At 56.0% G+C, this 22,488-nt stretch overlaps 1 protein-coding gene across 1 annotated transcript in view; it reads left to right on the top strand.

Annotated features, from left to right (window-relative positions):
- The window catches only part of THSD4 (thrombospondin type 1 domain containing 4), a 485,629-nt gene that overhangs the window by 66,099 nt on the left and 397,042 nt on the right, over positions 1–22,488 (top strand). Inside the window, exon 4 of the mRNA XM_074353946.1 lies at positions 11,233–11,594. Within this exon, the coding sequence (XP_074210047.1) occupies positions 11,233–11,594 (362 nt within the window). The remainder of the gene's footprint in view (positions 1–11,232; positions 11,595–22,488) is intronic.

The raw sequence follows: 22,488 nt of genomic DNA, 5'->3' as shown, positions 1-22,488 counted from the left end.
CCTTGGGAACCAGGCTGAGGGGCTAGACTTGGTTCTGGGCGCAGAGCGGAGCTCCGGGCGGTCAACAAACATGGGTCTCGGATGATGTGATTTTTAAGAATGTAATTCTGGAAGTGGGGGGAAGGGAGGTTGGATGGATAGAGACCAAGTAAGAGCAAATGGCAGTGAGAGCTTGGGCCGTGGGGATGGAGGCCGTGGGACAGAGACCAGAGATATTTTTGAGGCCCAGCTGGCAGGGTTTTATGTCCAGTTGGTGGCAGGGAGCGGGGCTGGGACCACTTCTGGGTGAACCGGGAGATGGGGCAGGCATCAGGTCCTGGCTGGGCGACACTGAGCATGAGAAGCCCACGTGTCATCCTGGTGGGCGTGTCGACTTGGTGGTCTGGAAGGGAATCGGGGCTACCCGGCAATAAGGGACACGAGAACACGCAGGCCGCCACCGATGCAGTGGTGTTGCCCTTCAGAAGGTCTGAGTTAGATGGGAAAGCCGAGCGTGGAGCCCTAACATTCGAAGGGCAGATGGAAGGGGAGAAGCCAGCAGATGGAAGAACCAGGTGCTAGAAGAGGAGGAGAGAGCTCCAAGTTTAGGGGGAAATCCAGGGCGGTGTGGTGTGCTGGAGTCGAGGAGAGAGACGTTTCAGCAAGCAGGGGATCGTCAGGGGAGCTGACGCTGAGCACCTTCCTTCGAAGAGACAGGAGGCCGTCACCTAGGCATGCGGAGGAAGGGAGGGAAGCAGGGCGTCACGGGTCATCAGCCAAGTGGCTGGACAGCCTGGGCACGTGCTGCTCTGCAGAGAGGAGGTGCTGGACCTTCCACAGAGCAGGACACCAAGTGGCTGGTACACTTGTCATTCATCCATCCGCCGCATATTTTCCGAGGGCCTTGCCAGGTGACAGACTCTGTAAGGTGCTGTTAGAGAGAGCAGACGGAGCACAAAGATAAATGGGGCTAATCCCTGCCTCGGGGAGCTCACGGGGTCGCTGGGGAGATGGCTGTGTGCGCGGATGGTCACAGTGCCAGGTGGTCAGTGCTGTGCAGAGGGATGTGGGTGGCGGCCCCGGAGCACGGGAGAGAGGCTGTTTGGCCTGGAGGGGAAAGGTCTCGGGAGCTGAGTGGGAGCTCCCAGGCAGAGCGGGAGGGGAGAAGGGCGAGAGCACGGGAGCCGAGGGGACAGCGGGGTGACGGCAGGGGCCGGGAGGGGGCTTCCTGCTCGCTGTGAGCACTGGTCGGGCAGCAGTGAAGGGCAGGCTGGAAAGGAAGGGTGAGGCTGGTTTATGAAAGGCTGGAGTGCCACAGTCGAGAGTGAGTTTAGATCTTGCCTTTCTGAGTGAGAACTCAAGAGACAAAGGTGAGCAAGGGAGTAACACAGCAGGGCTAGGTACAAGAGCTCTGGTGGCGTGGGGAGGCCGGCGTGGGCAAGGGAAAGACTGAGCAAGGGAGTCCAAGTGGGTCGCACCTCAGCCCGTGTGCGGTCCCCCTCACTCACGCAGCGGAGTGTCTACAGAACACCCACTGGGAGCTCTGCTCTGCGCTGCTTTCAAATTCCCTTCCTCACAGGAGCCTGCAGAGCCCAGCGGCTTGCTGGGCAGTGCTGGATGCTGACCCGCGGCAGATGGCGCAGGCAGCAGGCAGAACCCCCTGGAAGGCTGCGGCTCCTCTGGTCAGCCTCCGGGTCCAGAAGCCGGCGCTCTGTATTGTGTGGCCTGCTCACTGTTTTGACTGCCCTGGTCGGCTTGGGTTTGCGGGTAGGCGACTGCTGTTGAGAGCATGAGGCCAAGTGGACGAGCCACCGAGCCGAAGAACACAGCAGGCGGCGGCTCCTGCCTCCCGAGGAACCGCGGAGCCCCGTGGGGCGGCCTTGGCGCCCGGGCGCGCGCGCCGCGCCGCTTTCTGGCTGTAGCCGAGGGTGGTTCCCCTGCGGCTGGTGATGAAAGAACCCGCTCAGTTTCAGCAGGGAGAGTGTTTCCCATTATGCAGATCACATTCAAATATTTACCGCATTCTATCACTCTGGCCGGGCCCTGCCTCTGAGCAGCGTGGAAAGGCATCGGGCCTCCCGGGCGACGCGCTTAGGGACGGTCTTCTGCGCTTAGAGCCCGTCTTTGCTGGCAGTGGGGACCCCTGGGCACCACCTATGGGATTGCCTCTCTTTTGTGGTACTCGAAGCGAATCAGTGTGTGGCAAGGAATGTCAGTGCTCTTCCAGGAAAAATCAGAGCCTGTTAGCACTGGAAGGGACCCCAGCCCTCATCAAGCCCAGCCGGCTCAGGTTACTGATACGGAAACTGAGGTCCTGAGCCGCAGACTGACTTGCCCCAAGTCAGAAAGTGAGTAACAGCAGACTTGGGACCAGGGCACGGGCCCAGCCCTGCGTTTCCCACAGGTCTCCCTTCCCTCTGCTTCCGTCTTTCCACAGTTCCTGTTGCTCCTCTTTCCTTCAAAGCACATTTCAGATGGGGTCTGCTCAGCGTGGATTCCACGTTAGGCAGGGACCGTTCTCTGAGTGTCTTCCTGTCCCCTGTGATGGACTGCAGGTTGGCCTCTACTTGGATGGAGTATTTGGGGGCTCAGGAAGTGGCAGCCTGTGGGGGAGGTCCACAGCCCAGAGGGTATGCTTGGTTGAGTGTTTTCCTCCTAGTGTCTCACCTAGAGGTCTCCAGGGGGAAGTGGTTCTCAAACCAGAGGGTGCACTCAGACTACTGGGGGAAGCTCGTGTAAAATGCATGTTCTGGTGTGGGAGCCAGGAATCTGCACGTCTCAAGGAGACGTGAGAGTGGTTCTGCTGTGGCTACCACGTGGGTCACACATGGAGAAACAGCACAAGACTGGGGGTGGGAGGACGAGGGCGTCTCCGTGCGGCTCTCCAGCGTCTGGGTCTGAGCATGTACTCAATACCGTATTTGTGGATGCATGCGGTAGAGTTTGATGTACCTGAGATAACTTACTGTGAGGATTCGCCACCTGGGAGGACACGGGCGTTGGGAGGGGGCCTGAGGGCCTGGCAGACAGGGCTGGAAGCCGCAGGCCCACCACACTCACAGCGGCTCAGCTGCTGGGTGACTGTGGATGGATTTCCCTCTGAACGGCTCCGGCTTTGGCTCAGGCCTGGCATTCCTCCCTCCACACATCTCTCCCTCTCCCTTGGCCTCCACTCACTCCTTCCTTGCTATGGTTCTGTACAAATGCATCCTTTTAACTGTCCCTGAAGTGCGTTTGTAGAAGTCACTTCTGTGTAAACCATGACGTGGAGGGTTCCGGCGCAGCGGTCAAGGCTGAGTGCGCTGCGGTCCGATCTCCTGGATTTGCCAGACTCCTACATTCATTTTGCAGCTGGCGGCGTTGACGTTATGCGGAGAGATACGATTCGGGGCTTTTACAGTGTGTTGTGTCAGAGTTGAGGTTGGCGGTTGAGGTGTGGGGCTGAAGTTGGGCCTCGGAGAAAACCCTCATGGAGGTCCTTCCCTGCGGCCTGCTTGGAGTCTGGAGCTTCCTTACCCAGACGCACCCGCCCAGGGAACGCATGTCCCGGCTCAGTGTCCCCGCGTTCACGTGCTCTCCAAGACTCTACTCTCTGGGCTCAGACCCCAAGGTGTGCTTTTGTCACGTTTGCTGTAGTGGGTTGACTTGGTTATGTGGCTGAAACCAAACCTCCGTTTTCCAGTCTCCTCCAGAAAGAGACCTCAGAACGTCCGACTCTGCATGTGACTTGTTTTCGATGAAGAACAGATGGCGGGTTTAATTTTGTAGAAAGAAAATTAGAAACCAGTGATATTTTACATGATTTCACATTAGTAGCGAAACCAAATAAACTGAAAACATGTAGAGCTGTTCCCAGTTAGGGATCTACTGGTGGGAATGGGAAATTCCCAGAGCTCTCTGGACTGGAAGGAGGACCACCGCCAACTCTGTCTACCCTGTGCCTGAATTTTTCTCCATTTAATATATTTATTCTTTATTTATTGAGTGAGCAATAGTGTAACCATGACGGAACCTTCTTAAATCACAAGAAAACTGACCCTGGGTCCAGCTGCGGTAACAGATTGTGTGTTTCCGTTTTTCCACGTCCCCTTCCAGGCTGTGCCTGCGGACTCTTTACATGATTGTAGTCACGGTGCAGCCACAAGCTTGCGTTCAGCATTTCTCACCTGGTGTTAGGTTGCAGGGCTGTATCCACGTTGTGCTGTGTGGGTCCTGGCTGTGACGCTTCATTGTCATGAAGCCCTCGTTGACTTGACCGTCTTTCTGTTTTCGTCACATATGTCCATCCTTTTGAAGACGACAGTGAAATAAAGCACAGCCACAACCCCTCAGGCCCTCCAGTCCTTCCCTAAGACCACTCGCTGTCTGTCCCTGTGGCCCCCTCCTCGCTCGGCCCCTCTCATCTCATGGAGACCCTGGCTCTCTGGTTGCGCTGGCCTGTGGTCAGCTGTGGTCTCCACACCCCTCCAGCCCTGGACTCCCTCAGTCCCAAGGCTCCTACTGCATCAGGACCACCTTGGGTCACATCCCAATCATTGCTTCCTCTCCAAGTCCTGTGCCAACGGCAGACCCGGCTTATTTCACATTATCTCAGTTATAACACTTCATCTGTGTATTATAATATTTGCAACCACTTAGATTTCATTCAGAGTTCTTCACTGCCAGCCACAAGCCACAGAAACAAATATGAGTAACAAGGAATTTCCCAGAACCAACCTAGGAAGCAGGCAGGCGCCTGGCACTCCGGAGAGCGACAGGAAGGGGCCCAGAGTGCGGGCAGTGGGGTGGGACGAAGGGCCCAAGCCACTGGTGGGCTCTTAGCCACTTCCCTGGAGATTCAGAGTCCAGGCAGTGTTGGTTGGCACACCTTGCTTACCTTGGCTCCAGCCGGCAGCATCCCTGAATGCGTCGCTGTCACACTGCATCCAGCGTGGAGGGGCGAATTCCTAAAGGACCCCGGGAAAGGGGAACGAGTGCCGGGCCGCCCTGCACGTGCATCGTGCCATCGGTGTGCATTCACACACGCATTCCTAACTTCCACACAGCCGGCCCCAGAGTGTTACGGCATCCAGCTCCGAACCCCAAGCCTTTGGGGGACGTCAGTTCCCCCTTTAGTTCCGCCTCCACCTCTTGACTTAAACAGGGCTGTGACCGCCTCGGTTCTTCTGCTTCTCCGAGCGCCTTCCCCGTTCTCTGCTCCCTGGCCCGTGCCCCACGGTGGCCTGCCACAGGCAGCGGGACGTCAAGCCGTCATCTGTGCGAGAGGAAGGGGCTGTTAGAAGGCCCAGAGCATGCCTCCTCCTCGCCCCTAACCTCGCCCTGGACCGGGCCGAGCCTCATCTCCGGGGAAAGGGCGTGGCACGGTGTGCGGCCTGAGACAGGTCTTCTCTTCTAATCCTGTTAGTTTACTTTGACACCCCCACTGCCCCTGTTCTTGCAAACCTCCAGTGGAACCGAGAGAGCGCCCGTCTGACCTGAGGGCTGGGCCCGCAGCTTACGCGTTGCAGAGCTTGGTGACGGAGCTCTCCCAGCGCAGGGAGGAAACGGGGGTCCTCCACGCTCGTGCGCGGGCGGGCGGTGTGTGTGACGCTTCACCGCGTTATTCACATCATCTACCCAGCAATGCTGCCAGACCTGCATCACAGTCCGTCCCTGGCTACGCAGGGATTGGTTCCAGGACCCCCAGGCTTCCAGAACCTGCAGCCGCGCAAGTCCTTTCTGTGAAGTGGCGAGGTGTGTGTAAGCTGTGCGTCCTCCCACGCACATCACGTCGCCTCTAGGTCACTCCTCGTACCCAGCACGACGCAAAGGCTCTATAAATAGTTGTAAGTGCGACGCCAACGTCATGTAAAGAGTTGCCAGGTCAAGGCAAAGTCAAGTTTTGCTTTTGGGGACTCTCCGGCATTTGCTTCTCCGAATGCTTTCAGTCTGAGGTTGGCGGAACCCAAGGTGTGGAACCGGTGGATACAGAGGGCATTTTGTTTCTTACGTGTATTTTCAAAACCCATGCTTCCTCCACTCGGGCACCCTGCGTCCGTGACCACATCGGCAGGCTGGAAGCAGAACTGCTTGAAATGCATCTTGCATCAGACGCAGAGCTTGTGTTGAAGCAGTTCAGGCAAAGAGCGGGTATGTCTTGCGTCTCCTGATTACATCTTCTTTCTGTCACCGTCCAGGATGCCTCCTGCTTTCAGTGGCAGATCTCACCTCTTTCCTGGGAGGCTGAAGCCATCCAGTATGCACTTCACCACCCACGCCTCTCCTTACAGCAGGATATCACTTTTTCTTAACAGAAGATCAAAGAGCAATAATTATTTGTTTCCACCTAATGATCTGTAAGTGGGTCTATTCCCTAAATGCCGTCCTACCGCTTGGCTTTTTCTCACTGATTAATGCATTAGCTGTCAGCTTTAACAGACGCAAGTCCACCTCATCTGAGCAGCGAAGTGGTGTCCCAGCGTTTGGACAGACTGGGTTTGGGAGACTTAACCAAGCTCCTCCTCACGGACATTTAGGTTGTTTGCAGAGTTTGGGGATTTTGTTCTTACAAAAAATGAGGCAGTAAAAGTCCTTCTGTGTACACATTCATGCACTAGTTTTGAGCGCTTCTATAGGGTGGATGACTGAGAGCAGACCTATTAGCTAGAGGGTACGTGCACTGAAAGTTGGGTGGGGACTGCGGTGTCCCCTGCAAAGAAGTGCCCCAACTCAGACTCCCACCAGTAGCGAGCGTTCCGGCCACGTCAGTGTCGTCCAACTTTATCATCTTTGCTGATCTGATGGGGGTAAAACGGGATTCCGCCGTGTTCGCTTGCGTTCATTTCTTTCCATGTGCTGTGCTGTGTGTGTACTGTGTTTGTTTTCCTCAGCTGCTCAGCCTGGGTGGCTATAACAGAACCCCGTTCACTGGGCGACTCAGACAACAGGAATTTATGTCTCGCAGTTCCAGAGGCTGGGAAAGTCCAAGGTCAAGGTGCTGGCAGGTCTGGTTCCCCAGTGGGGGCCCTGTCCCTGGCTTGCAGGTGGCTGGCTTCTCACTGTGTCCTCTGAGAGGGAGTTAGTTCTAGTCGCTCTTCCTCTTCTAAGGATGCTAGTCCCACACCGGTGCCATCTTCTAAGCCTGGTTAACCCCCAAAGGCCCCACCTCCATATGCCATCACAGTGGGGCAGGACTTCAGCACCGGAACTTCGAGGGGGACACACACACCGAGTCCAGACGCCTGTAAACCACTCACTCGTGCGTGGCCTTTGCCCCTCCTTCCATGGCTTGTTTGTCTTTTTCTTACGGATTTGCTAGCACTCTTTATAAACGAGGGAAATCAGCAGTTTGGGGTCATTTGAGAAGCGCCTCGTGTTTTCTGCCTCAGTCTCTACACACTGCGTGTGTCTCGGGGAAGGGACAGAGCGCTGGCCGTTTACAAGGCTTCGTGTTTCTATTATTTGTTTGTTTTTGTCTTTCACCATGTCTTTGGTTTTGCTGTTTGTCGCTGACTAACTGAGGGCCTGTTAGTTAGTCCTAATCTTAGGAATATTACGTCTCAGAACACTTGGAAGGTTTCCCAGAAAACTCCCAGACCATCAGGAAAGGAGGAGGCAGGAGGGTCTTTAGGAGGGCTGAGAAGGAGCAGGGTGGGGAGAGAGAGTGGTGCAGCTGGGAAGCTGGCCTCCAAAGCTCTCCTCCCTTTATTTAAAAAAGATTTTTCTTCCTTTCTTTCTCTTTCTCTGCATTTCCCCCCTTCCTTCCTTTCTGTTTCTCTGTCTTTTCCCCCGTTTCTGGCTGTGTACACTTCTGGAGCATGTGGCTGGATTCCCACCATGGGGACTGAGATGGAATTTCAAGTCACTCACCATAATTCAACTTTACAAATTAGAGAATTCTTATGAATAGAACCGGATGGAATGTGGTTTCATGTCTTCTCTCCCCGGGGACCCTGCCCAGTTTGGCAACAGGAAACTGAGTTAAGGGTGGGATTACTTCTAGGAAGTGGCTTTTCAGTCTAGCTGTGCGGCTAATCCACGCGTTACAGCCCGAGTTATCTGTTAATGAGGGCAAAGGAAACGTCCAAATGTGCCAGGAGCATGCTTCTGCCTTTGTACGTTCCTCCCGATTATCCTTCTACTGGAAGAACTATCGAAGTGGGTTTATTTCTCCTCATTTTACCCTTCTGTTTTCCACCAGCAACACAGGCAGGGAGGCACCAGGCTGCCTGGAAAAAAAAAAAAAAAAAAACACTAGACTAGGAATCCAGGGACCTCAGTTTCAGTCCTGCCTGCACCCCTCGTTGGCCTGAGACTGTGGGCAAGTCACACATCTTCTCGGGGCCCCAGTTTCTTCCTGTAAAAGGGCCAAAATAACCAGCCTCCCAGGGTGGCTCGGGGCCCTGTAAAGTGGAACCTGGGGCTGGTGGCGCCCACACCGTGCAGATGAGCCGTGTGCCCAGGGCCGGACCCGGACAAGGAGCCCAGCGAAGCCCACCGCCGTCCTTCCTGGTCCTGGGAGCACCGACACATGGTGTTAGTGTCTTAGGGCTGTTGTCACAAAGAACCACAAACTTGGTGGCTTACCACACCAGAAATGTATTCCCTCACAGTTCTGGAGGCCGGAAGTTCAAAATCAAGGTGTGACCTTCCAGTTACGAGGGGCAGTCCTGCCCTGAGTCTTGCAGCTTGTGGCGGCCCCCGGCCTGTGGCTGCGGGCCTCCCATCTCTGCCCCCGTGGTCACGTGGCCTTCCCCTCTGTGTCTTCTCTTCTGTGCCTTCTAAGGACACTTGTTGTCAGATTTAGGGGCCACCCGGAAAAGCTAGGATGACCTCATTGCAAGATCCTTAACTTAATTACACCCACAAGGGCCCTCTTCCTCAAAAAGGTCACATTTACAGGTTCTGGGGGTGGGGCACGGGCACCTCTTCGGGAGCGGGGACCACTCAGCCCACCACACAGGCTCTAGGGGTTACTTCTGGATCAAGACTGTGGCCCGATTTGACACATTGTTTTACAACAATCTCAGCGAATCCACCATTGGTCTGATACCAGTCAATCAGGACACGTGAGGGAGGAGAGGAAAGAACAGAAGCTTGTCCTTTGTTTGATCTGTGTTGTGTCTGCAGCAGCACAGGCCTTCCCTCCTGGGTCCCCAGCTTCGTGGGGATGAGTTGAGTGTATTTGCTGTTCCTGTGCCCACCCCCCGCCTGCTGCTCACATCCTGGTGGGAAGAAAACTGCAGCCCTCCGACCACAGAGCCTTCGGTCCTGGCCCTGCCCTGGCCGCGTGTCCCGTGGGCTCCACTCCGCGTCACCCTGGACCTCTCGCTGTGGCTCTCGGAACATGGCTCCCACACTGGCTGTCTGACGTCCAGCCTGGGCTTAAACCTCTGATTAGATGCTTGTTTGCTCCCTGGGCCCCTCTGCCCTCTCACTCTTCCTGGTTCGGTTACTCACTGAACCTTCAGGAACCCAGCCTAAGCTGTCAGGGTCACCCAGAGACCCCTCTGTATCCGAGAGTGTAGTTGAAGGCAGGCGGCCCCAATTATACAAGCCCCATGGCTTCGGGGTAACTGAGCACCTGGGGGCAAGGACTCTGCCTCAGAGTGGAGCCCTGCAGGGCGTTAGGGACTCCAGTGCCAGCGGCAGCAGCGGCTCCCACTTCCTGAGCACTTACCTTGGGCACTTCGGTGGGGTTCTTCATCCTCTGAGTCCTAGGCCCCCTCTGGGGTAATCTTAGCTCCATGTCTCGTTCCCATGGGGTGTGAAGGGGTTCAGCCTATTCTGATTTGTTCCACACAAAGGAGAAAGTCCCTGTACCTTCCCACTGCTCAGGGGTATCGTGGGGACAGAGGGGTGTAACCGTGAAAGGTCTTCAGGCTCGGACCAAACAATGCTGCTGAAAACCAACATCTTAAAAAAAAAAAAAAAAAAAAGCCAAGGTAGTCTGGAGGCATTTATGCCCAAGGTTCACTGAAAACCCCACATTTTAAGCAAAGTCAGTGTTGCTCGGCATCCCAAGGGTAAGAAGGACATTCCAGGAGAAGGGCCCAGAAACGCAAGAGCGACTGTCTGCTGGGGAGAGAGCGTGGTGTGCCGGAGCTGCGGGCACTGGGGGCTGGGGAGACGCCAGTCCAAACCCAACGGCGGCCACTTGACCTGGGCAGGTCACACTCTCTGAACCTCAGGTGGGAAACCTCATCTCTGAAAGGGGAGAGTGGTAGGAGCCAGGGCTGCTGGAGGACCAGAAATTACAGGTGTATCTGGCACCAAGTGGGGTGCCTCCTCCAAGGCCTTCTCAGCCCCTCACCTCCGCACCAGGCACCCAGTGCCCGGAGCCTCCCCCAGTCTTGCACTCGCTGCGTGGAGCTCTTCTGCCGCTGGGTCCTGGCCACTCGCGTGACCCGGGGTGCTTTTCTCCTTGTCCTCGGGGCCTAGCTCCACACTGGTGTGCAGCCGGCGCTCAGAGCGTGCCTGCATCACGACGGAACGCGGTGGGCCCAGGCTTAGCGCCTTGCTCGGCACGCTAGATCTCTGCAGAGTGACCAGCAAACGAACAGGAGTGTAGAGTCACCCTCTGCGAAGAACTTGAACGCCTTCTGACATCTTCACCTCTCCTGACTCACCGCGGAAATAGGAGAGTTGATCATTATGGTCGCTGACACCTATGTGTTCACTGCCAGCTCCTGCTGTGCAAGTGGATGACCTGACAAATCTCCTACAGCCCTGAGAGGCAGCGAGGGACCATCCCTCTTTAGAACACACAGAGGTTCAGAAATTTCCCAGGCACACTGGTAGAGGTGGTGGCCGGGATGTGACTCTGGGCACCTGGTTCTGGAGCGGGGCCTCTCAGCCCCGGTATCCACTGCCTTTACCGCATGGAGACGCTGGTCGTGGCCACCTCTGCAGCTTCAGGGAAGCCCTGTCCCTCTAGCCTGGATCCCGGGACCCATCGGAGGCCAAGGGGGACTCCTGAGGGTAAACCTGAGTAAGAGGTGAGGGCGCACAGTCTCCCAGGCATGCCCCAAGCCTGGACCACATGCGACTTCCAAGAGCCCCACGCATATATATACATATATAAAGTTCTATGTAATGGCCGTGTCTGTGTAAAGACGAATACAACCCAGGCTGGATTCATTTTGTCTCTCAGATCTTAACACAGACCCCGTGCCAACTCGTGCCCGATGGCCAGGCCTCCCGGGTTATATCCAGAGCCTCTGCGGGTGCAGCGGGAGCGGTGTGCGGTCCCCTAACCGGCCTCTGTCTCCACAGGTGCCGCAGCGGATGGCGGCGGCCGAGGGCGCCCCCGAGGATGGCGGCGGCGGCGCCCCGGGCGTGTGGGGCGCCTGGGGCCCCTGGTCCGCCTGCTCGCGCAGCTGCAGCGGCGGCGTGATGGAGCAGACGCGGCCCTGCCTGCCCGGCGCGCACCGCGCGCGCGCGGCTCCGCGGCCCCCGGCCGCCGCGCGCGCCTTCGCGGGCCACGTGGTGTCGGCCGTGCGCACGTCGGTGCCGCTGCACCGGAGCCGCGAGGAGCCCCGCGCCCCCGCCGGCCTCGACGCCGGCCGCCAGGGCCCGGCGCCGCGGGGCAGCCGGCACCCGCAGGCCCGGGCCCGCGAGCCCACCGCGGACAGAAGGTACTCGCCCGCCCGCCACTGTCCCTGTCCCCGTCCCCGCCCCCGCCCGGCCGCGCCGCGCTGCTCTGCGTCCCAGGTCACGCAGTATCACTGCCTTGCTTCAGCCAGGTGGGGAGGAATTCTTGGCTCCACGGAGCTCCTTTCATCCTTTGATTTATTTTGCAGCCTCTGAAAGCGTCGAGGCCACTCCCACCCCCTCTGTGGTTCTGAATAGCCTCCGAAGTGAAGCTGCGTCTCAGAGGCCCTTAGGCCCCAACCTTAGGGGAGCCCTGCGGCGGGGGTGAAAGAGAGAGGGACCTGGAGCCGGGAGGCCTCCGCCCTAGTGCCCCTAGAGCAGGGGGAAAGGGGGGTTCCTGCGGCCCGCGGGCTCTGTGCATGGGAGCTGAGGACACAAAACGAGGGGCCTTTTACTCCAGGAGCGGCTGGGAGTTTGGAACCCTCTGACGGGTCCAGCGTCTCGAGTCTGACTTGCCCCTTCCTAGGCTGTAGCTTCCAGGATTCTATGAACTTTTCCAGAAACTTTCTCCAAAGTATTTTGAGTGAACACACAACTTTGAGGATATGGCTAATTAAGGGCCTAGACTTTTTTTAGGGTCAATAAAATACAAACTCCAGAAACGGCATAGGGCGCCGGAAGAGCAGTGCAGCCCTGAAAGGCGACAGCGTGCGCCCCTGGGGAGGTAGGGCTCAGAGGACGGAAGAGCTTGTCAGTGCGCTCTGCTTTGCGGGGAGGGGTAATCAGGTTTATCTGCTTATTAATTATTATTATTTTACTTAATGGAGGTACTGGGTATCGAACCCAGACCTCACGCATGCTAGACATGCATCCCCACCGCGGAGCTACACCCTCCCTCCCCCACTTGTCAGTGAATCACTGAACCAGCATTGACAGGTCACCCAGCACCCATTCAGCAGCATTTGCTGGGCGCTCTGGGTCCACGATCAATTCGGAGAGAATATCAATGCGAAAGCGGTGACACTAACAACAGACAGACATTTACAGGAAGAACAGAGAGAGTGAGCGAGGCTCTCATGCTCAGGACGCGTGCAATTTAGTCACTGAGCCAAGGTGACGCCCATCCCAGGAAAGGTGCGACTAGCAGGTGGGCTGCCTTGCCCCTCCTGCTGCTCGCAGCTTAGACGTTGGCGTCAGTGGCCACCCTCTCCCCTTACGGCTGGAGCCGCGTGAGAAGGCCCAGCCCGGAGCTGCAGGGGGAGAGGAGGTGCCGCCCGTCCGCCCCCATCAGCCTCACACTCTGGACCTGGTCAGTAGGAGCTTGGAGAGGGACAACCGTTTCACAGAGAAGGTGCTCCAGCTGGATTCTGAATGATTCACCGAATCCGGGTTGATGGCAGGGCGAGGTGAAGAAGGGAGAATGCCGAGGCCTGGCGCGGCCTGTCAGTGGGAGAGTAAAGGAGACAGCAGCTGGGAGAGGACGCTTCCTTTTTTCCCCCTCTTCCTGCGTAGAAAGCCGAGGGCCCTTCAGTGTCGCTTGGGGACTGAGGGGCTGCTGCAGGTGAAGGTGCGGATATGACCTTGTCTCCTTTGATCCCGACCACCACCCCGTAATAACGTGGCTGCCCAGTCCCTTATCTGCAACGCTCACGGCCAGTGCATCTTAGCCTTCAGAGCTGTTTGGGTTTTAGAAAGGTAACTGAGGGTCTGTTTCACAGGTTATGTGCTATGGGGCCACATTCCATCATCAAACATGTTTATTTTGGCAGTGAAACATACGAATGTTCACATCAGATAGGATGAAAAAGAAATTAAAAGACCGTTAAGAAGCCTCATGTCCATTAAGGTGAGGTTGGCCGCCCAGTGAGTTTTACCACCAAACAGAAAAAAAAAAAAAATTCAAAAGAAAAGGAAAGAAAACTTGGTTTTCAAAATTCTTGGCTTCAGAACTGCAGATTTATGACAGCTAAAGATTGTCGAATACCTACTCCGTGCCAGGCACTGTTCTTGTCTCTTTGTACTGACAACCCTATGAGATAGATGCTAATATCAACCCCCTTTTTAGAGGGGAAGAAATGGAGCCCAGAGAAGGAGAGTAACTTGCCCAAGGCCACACAGCTAGTCTGCCAAGCGTTAGGAACCCAGGCAGTCCTGGCTCTGGGACCGATGAAGTAGATGTTAACACACGAGGGATCAAAGGCTCTAAGGATGAATGACTTGGAAGAGCCGGGGTTTGAAGGTGCTGCTGACTCCCAGATCCCTGGAGGACTGGTGACCTCTCTTCTGGCCTCTGTGGTTGAGACCCGAGGAAGGCTGCGCGGGGAGCAGGCTTGCGCTGGCCGCTGGCCTGGGCTGCAGGCATTCCAGCCCGTGCGTTTTGGCAGCAGGGATTTTTTTTCTTCTTCTTCTTCTAACTTATTGACAAGGGGCCAGTTACTGTTTACTACGAAGTTCCTGCAAGTTTCTATCCTGCTCTTGTAATATGACAGTTTCAGATGAGACAATCCAAATGTTAGTCTGGGAGGCCCGCGCTGCCGACAAACGTGCAGCTCTTCCTGGCTGACGAAAATCACATTTGCTTATGTTACTAGTCATTAGGAACTTGCACAGGACATGTGACCCCCGAAGAAATGTCAGTGTGTTCTCCGGATGGCTGGCTGCCTTGCTCTCTGTTTCAGGTTTGAGGTTTGAGGCGAAGGCTTCAGGGCTTAGATGTTTAAGAAACTGTGAGGTTGCTATGCTACGCAACCGAAAACCTAATTGGAGCCAGATAACAGATAACACAAAATGATTCAACCTTCTAACAAGTATTTATCAAGCACCTGCCGTTGTAAGGCCCTGGACAGACACAAAGGTATAAAAACCAGGTTAGGGACCCTCCGGGCTTTTACTGACAGGCCAGAGCAGCTGTTTCCAACCTTACTGTTTTTTGAAGCATAAGAATCCTTTGTGCAAAATCAGTCTTAGGTGGTGGCTCAGTCTGTCACACAGATAGAGCTGAGCTGCTCTGGTTGAAGCCTCAGAGACATCACTGTAGAAACCCGGGGTCTGGGTCCCAGTGCAGCGGTGGTTTTCAGCCTCGGTTGACCATCAGAATCCTTTGCCCATCTTTTAGAAGTCTTGACATCCTGGTCACATCCCAAACCAACATCTGGATCTCCAAAGGCTGTACTCGGACATTAATGTAATTCCAGTCCAGCCAAGGACAGGAACCTCTGATCTGGAAGTATCTCTTTGGAACCTCAAGGTTTTGTGGGAAATAATTTGAGAATCAGTATTGTCCAGCAGGATTTTCCAGGTTCGGGGTCGCCTGCTCGGGAAAGGCTTCCACAAAGGTGGCCTCCCCTGGGATTTCTTCACAGCCATAGTGGCCTGGGGAGGCTTGGGCCGGGAGACTTCAGCCTGCAGATCTTGGCCAGCAGGTTCCATAATGCATTCTACCAAGCCCCCCCTCTCTCCATGCCCAAGGCTGTGTCCCTGGGACGGCTAAAGGGGGAGGAGGTATGCAGGTGAGTCGGGCAGCCGTGCAGCAGCTCACACCTGTGAAATTAAGACTGTCCTCAGTAGGAGAGCCTTCCCCCTCAGTTTCTGGAACTGGGTACCTGCAGACTGGAGGGAGCCCAAAGGGGCCCCTGTTATGGCAGACCTTCCCTTTTATGACACTGAAACCAGATGGATTTCCCATTCCCGAAGTGTCTAGCAACAATGGCTTCCAAAGAGAGGCCCTGCTGCCCAGAGTCCAGGTACACACGCCTACAGAACCTGCTGTAAATACCTGCTGGCCAGTTTCCCTCGGCTTCCACAGAGACAGGATATGAGGGCAGCGCCCGCCGCACTCGGAGAGCCACTTCACGACCTTCGTCATGCTCTGGTTGCCAAGCAGCCCGCGAACAGGCAGGCGTTCCTCCCCAGTGGGCTTCCTTACGCTCGCCTGCCTGAGCCAGTTCTCCTGATCATTACGTGCACGAAGCAGCTGGAATCTGGGGATGGGATGCTGGGTGCTTTAATTCAGAGATTTGTTTTTAGATAGGGAGCGCCTCCCCCCACAGGCGTGGCAAGTTGAGAACTGTCACCTACTGGAGACAGTGGTAGGAGCCTGGGGCAGGAACGTCACGGCTGTGAAATCATGGCCACTGTCTCCCCTGGGCGGACGGAGAGCGTCATACCCTCCGGGAATCAGAAAGAGGTTGCGGAGGGGGGCTTCCCAGAGCCCCCAGAGAAGTCGAGCCGCGTTTCCTGCTGGGAGGATTCTGGCTAGCTCAGCGATCCCGACGCCCGGGCTGTGCAGGCCCACAGCTCGAGAGCGGTTTGCGGTCAGTTTTCAATTATTGGGTTTTTTGGTTTTTTTCTTTGAAATATTGGTCTTTATTTGGAGTCAGCTTTTTAACCAGAACTTCCGATGTCGGGCGCAGCGGGAGAGAACCCAGCCTGAGAGGCTGCAGACGCACGAGGGCGAAGAGCCCGGCTCTGGCGCCGGGGGGCCCGCGTCTCTGCCCAGCCCCGCCGCTGCCTGGCCGCGTGTCCTGCAGATGCTGCTTGACCTCCCCCGCTGAGGGGGGTGGCGCGCCGCTTTGCTGGGTGCTGGGAACCGGACCCGTCACGCAAAGGGCTCGGCACAGCGCGGGGCCCCTCAGAAGCCCGCGTGGAGGCGTCGGCGTGCCTTCCGCACGCCGGGCATGCTGGCAGGCGTGTACACGCGGCGTTTTCTCAGGTCTTCCCCGTGGGTTTGCGTGGAGGACTTGTGTTTTTCCGGTTATGGATGAGAAACCCGAGGGTCAAAGAGAAGATGTCAAATTCAGGGTCCCGTGGAAGGAAGGCAGGAGAATCAGAGTGTGCACCCACCTGTTTCCCATGCCGCTCAGCCTTGCCCTTCTAGAGAGCCTTTCTCAAAGTCAAAGGTACCGCTCATTGATTAAGCCTAGTACAGTAAACAAATATTTCTCTGAGATGAAAAACAAAATTTTCTCTAACATTTACCCCCAAGTTTTTGGTCCAGTAACTTATGTATCGGTAACGCTGAAACCATCTGCACCACGAACTCCAAAGTCTATGTGGGAATCCGGGGGAGCCACGAGCCCGTGACGGTCGGCTGCTGGCCACGCCCAGCCTTCTCGTAAAGGTGCTTGCTTTCAAAGGCTGCCTCTGGGCCACAGGGCTTGATTCACAGAGGTGACCTGGGCGTTAACCTTTCTGTGTTTCATTCTCATCATTCCTCGTGTGTCTGCTGTGAACTAGCCCCTGTGCTAAATGTAAAAGGGCAGACAGATGCAGGAGGTGTGGTTTCCCAGGACCCCACACCTGCGGAGGAGACACCCAGGGGTGACCGCCAGCAGGTGGTGTGGGGCACGTCCTACCTGCAGGGTGGGCAGGGGCTGTGGGAGCGCGGGGCTGGGGCTGACTCTCGGGGAATCAGGGTGACTTGGTGGTGGAGGCACTTCCTTGCCAAGTGAGGGAAGAGCTGGGAAGCACTTGGTATGGAGGGAGAGGGCAGTGGTTCAGTGACACAAGAGGAACCAGAAAGTGTCCTTGTCCTCAAGGGGTGCATGCTGGGGGTGGGGTGGGGAGACAAACGAACCGACATGTCCAAGACCCAGTGCTCAGGGCTCCCTCCAGGGCACACTCAGGGTGTGGGGAGGAGAGGAGGGGCAGAGGGAGGACCGGGGAGCCAGGGGAGGCTTCGCAGTGGTGGTGATGACCGAGCTGAGCTCGGGAGAGGAAGGGTTTCAGCAGAGGCTGAGAGCGAGGAGGGCATTCCTCCAAAAGCAAGCTGCGAGGGCTGAGACCGGGCGGTACGGCGAGCCCGTCACATTCGGGAAGTTCCAAACAGTCTGATGAGGCCAGAGCCCGGGTGGTAGGGGAGGGAGTGTCCGGGCGAGACCGGGAAAGTCCACAGGCCCCTTTCCAAGGAGTGATGGTGAAGCAGTCCTAAGGGGACTGAAACAGAGTTTCTTTGAGAGAGACAGTCCTCGTAATCATGGACGACCAGATCTTTCCATTTGAAAGCAAGGCAAGATGATGCCTCCAGTGTATAGTTGGTCCAAATCTCTTCTTAATGCCCTTGTGAGTTTGCAAATGCATGACTCTGCCGCCCTAAAGCTCACAGTCAGGGTGTCCTGTCCCGGAGCTCTGTCCTTTGGTCCCTTGGTTTTGCAATAGGTGTGTTAGTTTCCTGTTGACGCTGTAACATTGACCGCAAATTTAGTGGCTTAAAACAGCACAAATGTATTCTCTTACGGTCTGGAAATCAGAAGTCTGAAGTCAAGGTGTCAGCAGGGCCACGTTCCCTCCGGGGGCTCCGGGGGAGGGTTTGTTTCCTTCCCTTTTCCGGCTGCGGGCGTCGGGCTGCCTCCCTCGGCTCGAGGCCCTCTCCTCCCGTCCGTCCACCCTCTTGCTTCTGTCATCTCGGCTCCTTCTCTGACGCTCATCCACCCGTCCCCTCTGTATGAGGACCCTTGTGGTTACTTTGCATGCACTCAGGTAACCCTTTCAAAAGCTGTGGGCCACACAAAGTGGCGTTCTGGGGATTAGGGTGTGGGCATCTTAGAGTCGGGGGGAGGGGCGCTATCCAGCCTCCTGCAGTGTACGTGCATTTGGGGGTCTTGAGCATACCCTGGTTGTGGGGCAGTTTCTGTGCTGGCCAGACCACCAGCCACTCCCCAGCCGTGTCTGCAGGACGTTCAGCAGCATGCTTTCCCCGGAAAATGAAGAGGACGAATCATTCACCCCCCCCCCCCCACCATGTGCTCTTTTTGGACATACGGTGTTCATCAGGGACAGTGACGATGAAGTTAAAGATAATAGATGCCCGAGGCAGCTGGCAGAGGATGAAGGGCTCTGTGTTCCAGCCCAGAGTCCCGGGGCCAGTCCCCGGCTCTCGCCAGCGCTTTGATCTTGGAAAGTCACCTCATTTCTCTGAGCCTTCGTTACTTCGTGTTTGTACAATAAAGGGGTTTTACCCGTTTATTACCCATTCAGTGAGGTCTCCAGCCGGACGCTGCTGTGTTGCTGAGGTCTGAGGCTGCGCCAGCACCCCCAGCAGCCTTCTGTCCGCAGAGTGACGGGGAGTCATGGCTGGGGACATGGCTCCCAGCTCCGCTTTTTCCCAACGTGCTTTGGAGCGAGATGGGTTTTCTTCTTCCTGGATGCATCCACTGCCCTCCAAGTGCCGTCCACACGTCTGACCTCCTCTTCTTGGTCTCCCTCTGGGCCTCCGCCCTTTGCTCTTGGAAGCATTCGCATTTCTTACCTCGGAGAAGCCCTGGGCTGGGAGTCCTTAGACCTCACTTCCTGTCTCAGCGCCATCGTTTGCTCACTGGATGGCCTTTGGGAATCACTTAATCAGTCTATAAGATCTGGACAATGATTTGTCCTCTGTCTGCCACACAGGCCTGTTGAGAGGGTGGGATGAGGTAACAGCCGTAAAAGTGCTTCAGAAATAAGAGAGACTGTTCAGATCCAGCCTGGCCTGATGACTTGATTGTCATTGGCCGGATCATCCTTGGGTTTTAGAGCCTCGTGCCTCTTTGTCTGATTCCTCGTACGTGCACGTACAGGCGTGTGTGCGTGTGAGCGTTTTGGTTGAAAGGTCCATTCGTTCTGAGACAGGACAGTCAGGGCCAGGCCGAGATCGCAGGCTGTCCCACCCTTTCCCACCTCCCCGGGGACTGTCTCTGACTGCGGGTAGGAATCATTTGTTTTTTCAGCTCCTCCTTTCCTGCCCACTTTCTTGGAGACCATTTGCATTTCATCATTAGTAACTCCGGGGCGATATGTTATTTCTGTCCCGTGGGCCCCTGGAGCCGAGTGGGCCCCTTCATGACGCTGGACAGGAAAACTTGCCGTTAATTAAACTTCACAAAGGCACGTGACGTTTTCCTGACCCTCCGTCGACACCTAGGGAGTCTTGTTACATACAGCGGGGCAGAAGCCGGCCGGCAAGGAGAAGGGAGCCCCCTGGCCTTGCCTGTGCTCCTCCTCGGAGAAGCTCCTGGTGCTCCTGGGCCGTGCGCGGGGGGAGCCGGCTGAAAGGCACACCCCGCGTGCTGGGTGTTTGGGGTTTTTCTCCTGCAAGGAAAGTTTTTGTTTCTTTACCTTCTTTTGAAGCAGGATTTCCACTTAGTCCCTGAATTGTTTGACACGAAGTTACCTGTTGATGCTAACCAGATGAGTGGTGTTTCCGTATGCCTTGGTTTCTAAGTCTGAAACTTTAGCCCTTCTCGGAGAGAGAGATTGCAGTGGAGCCGGGCCCGTTGGGATGTGCACGTCTGCCTGCAGGTTAGGAAAGATTGGAGCCAGATTTTAAGCTTGAGTGACTCTGCTCTCAGACAAGGCTCCAAAGAGCCCCTGTTCCTTCCTGTGGCATTTCATTGAGTGTCAGAAGCATTTCATTAGTTATCAGAGCAACGATCCCATTTGCCGTTAAGAATGCTGCGTTGAGCCTCCTCCAGGTCGCTCATGACGCCGGCGCCCAGAAGAAGGGAGCCTGGAAGGAGCCTGACTGCAAGGTGTGTGCCTCAGGAGGGGCCTCCGCCTTGCTGCTGGGGCCCGAGGGCTTCTCCTCGGATGTGTGCCCGGTGGCAGCCTGAGATGCCTTCTTGTGAGGACGGGAGGGAGGGACGCATTCCGTGTGTGTGGGTGACTGTCATTTCCTTTATTCGTCCTTCTGCACACATTGCTGATTGAGTTGTAGCAAGGACGCCCGTCCTACAGCACCTACTGTGTGGCACATCCGTTTGATAGCACCTACTATGTGGCACATCATTCACGAGCGGATTTGAGCTGCATTTTACAGTTGGGGAGACCGAGGTAGAAAAATCCCCAGTGTCCTGCTTCTGTGAGGGGCAGAGTGGATCTGAACGCAGGGTCGCCTGACCCCAGCGTTCCCCACTCTCCCTACTCCGAGCCTGTAATGTGGGTCCAGGTACTTTACCTGCACATGGGAGGGTTTGGGGTGCAAAGACTATGGCTTCGTTCTTGGTTTCCATGGCAAAATACAAACGGCCCCTCGAGGGCTTTTTGAGTCCTTACTTTCTTATCCATTCAAAGGCCCTTTCCTGGGCATGTGGGCCTTTCGGCTCATCTCTCTTAACAGCACGAGAGCAACCACAGTGGCTGGTTATTGTGGGTTGACTGTGTGTCACTGGCTGAGCAACACCTTCCCCTCCAGAGACAGCAAGCCCGAATCCCGGGGGCCTGAAAACGCTAACTTACTTGGAAAAAAAAGATCTGCAGAGGTAATGAAGGCTCTTGAGATGGGGCGATCACCCTGCCTCGCATGGGTGGCCCCTAAATGCAACCACGAGTGTCCTTATGAGAGACAGGCAGAGAGAGATTTGACAGCCAGACACACAGAGGAGAAGGTGGCAGGAGGACAGAACTGAGAGAGAGCTGGCGGTGCGGTCCCCAAGGACTGGCGTGACGGGGCCCAAGGCGAGGGGTGCCGGCCGCGCCCGCAGCCGGAGAGACCGGGAAGCAGCTCCTCCCAGGGTCCCCTGAGCCGCCCTGCCAGCAGCGTGATGTCAGCCCGTGGATACTAACTTCGAGCTTCTGGTCTCCAGAGCTGTGAGAGAATGAGTTTCTGTTGTTTTAAGCCACCAAGTTTGTGGCAGTTTGTACAGCAGCCCGAGGAAACTAGGACATGTGGAGACGGCTCTGGGTGGAAACTCTAAGGACTGCGGTGCGTGAAGTAACCCACGTCATCCCTTTGTTTTAATACGAGAAGGCCTCTGTGCCTGCAGATGAAGCGTCGAGCCTCGGGGCCCAGGCCTAGGAGGCTGAGAACAGGGGTTAGGGCCGAGCTCGCCTCCGGGCCTCTGCCCTTGGCCTCTGTGCCATTCTCCCTCCCGCCGGCCCCCTTCCCGGCCTGAGGCCCCCTAGGGCAGGCCCGGGTGGGGATCGGGCCCCGCCCCAGAGCCCCTTTTCCTCCTTGAGGTTTGACTTCCAGGCAGGACTTACTGTCTTTATTCCTTCATGAATCTTTTCCTACAGAAACACTGAGTTTCTGGGCCACGTGGCCCCAGCAGCCGCCGACACTTCCCTTTTCCTCCGTGGTTAGAACCTGTGGGCTAGTGCTGAAAATACTTTCTTTCTGGATTTGGAGGGAAACACTCATTTCCCCCACCCTGTTTTCCAGTTAAAGTCTCACGCCGGCAGTCCACCCCGGTGATCCCGTGTGAACGGCGCTTGGTGTTTATAAGCTGTGCCACAGGACAGCTGTGTAAGCTCCTTAAGAGCTTACCCCCCGTTCATTCAGCGGCGTTTGTTAATATTGCAGTGATGTCCGTTCACACAGACCTTCTGGCGGGGGCAGGTTGCTTAAGATCTTCCAGACCCCGTTTCCTGGTGTATGAAATAGGGGTAATGACGCACTTCACTGTTCGCAGTGGTGGCTAAGTGGGTTAACACACATAAAATATCTGGCAGGTGTTCAACAAATTGCTGCTGTCTGAACACGGAATTTATTTAAGTACATGATGCTGACTGTTTTGGGGGTGGAGTAAAATCTAGGAAAAACCCTCCTTTCCTTCAGCTAGCTGAGGGTGACCGGCTTGCGCTGAAATCCCCTCTGATGCGAGGAAGAAAGCTACGCATCATTTTCATACCTGACTGTTGTACTTGGAATAGTTCATACTTATATTAAAGTAAAATGAAGCAACACATGGTCAGTGGGCACGCGGTAAGGGGTGTGTGTAAACGTGCAGACTGGGGAGACAGGCGCAACTCGGGAGAGATGCCGTTGCTTCCTCCGTGGGCCTTTCACAGACAAGATGCTCGAGGGATGTCAGCTGCATCATAATTGTTATTACTGTTGCATTAATGAATTAATTCAGCAGAACTTGCAGAAAAGAATTCCTCAGCTTGCTTCAACCTGCCGGGGGCCAGCCTCGGGGGCAGAGGGCACTGTCTGAGAGTCTCCAGGGAGAGGGGTTAGGAGCTCAC

This window comes from Camelus bactrianus, chromosome 27 (genome assembly GCF_048773025.1).
Source record: "Camelus bactrianus isolate YW-2024 breed Bactrian camel chromosome 27, ASM4877302v1, whole genome shotgun sequence".
NCBI lineage: Eukaryota > Metazoa > Chordata > Mammalia > Artiodactyla > Camelidae > Camelus > Camelus bactrianus.
The sequence above is the reverse complement of the archived record's forward strand: the minus strand, read 5'-3'. Positions and strand labels throughout refer to the sequence as shown.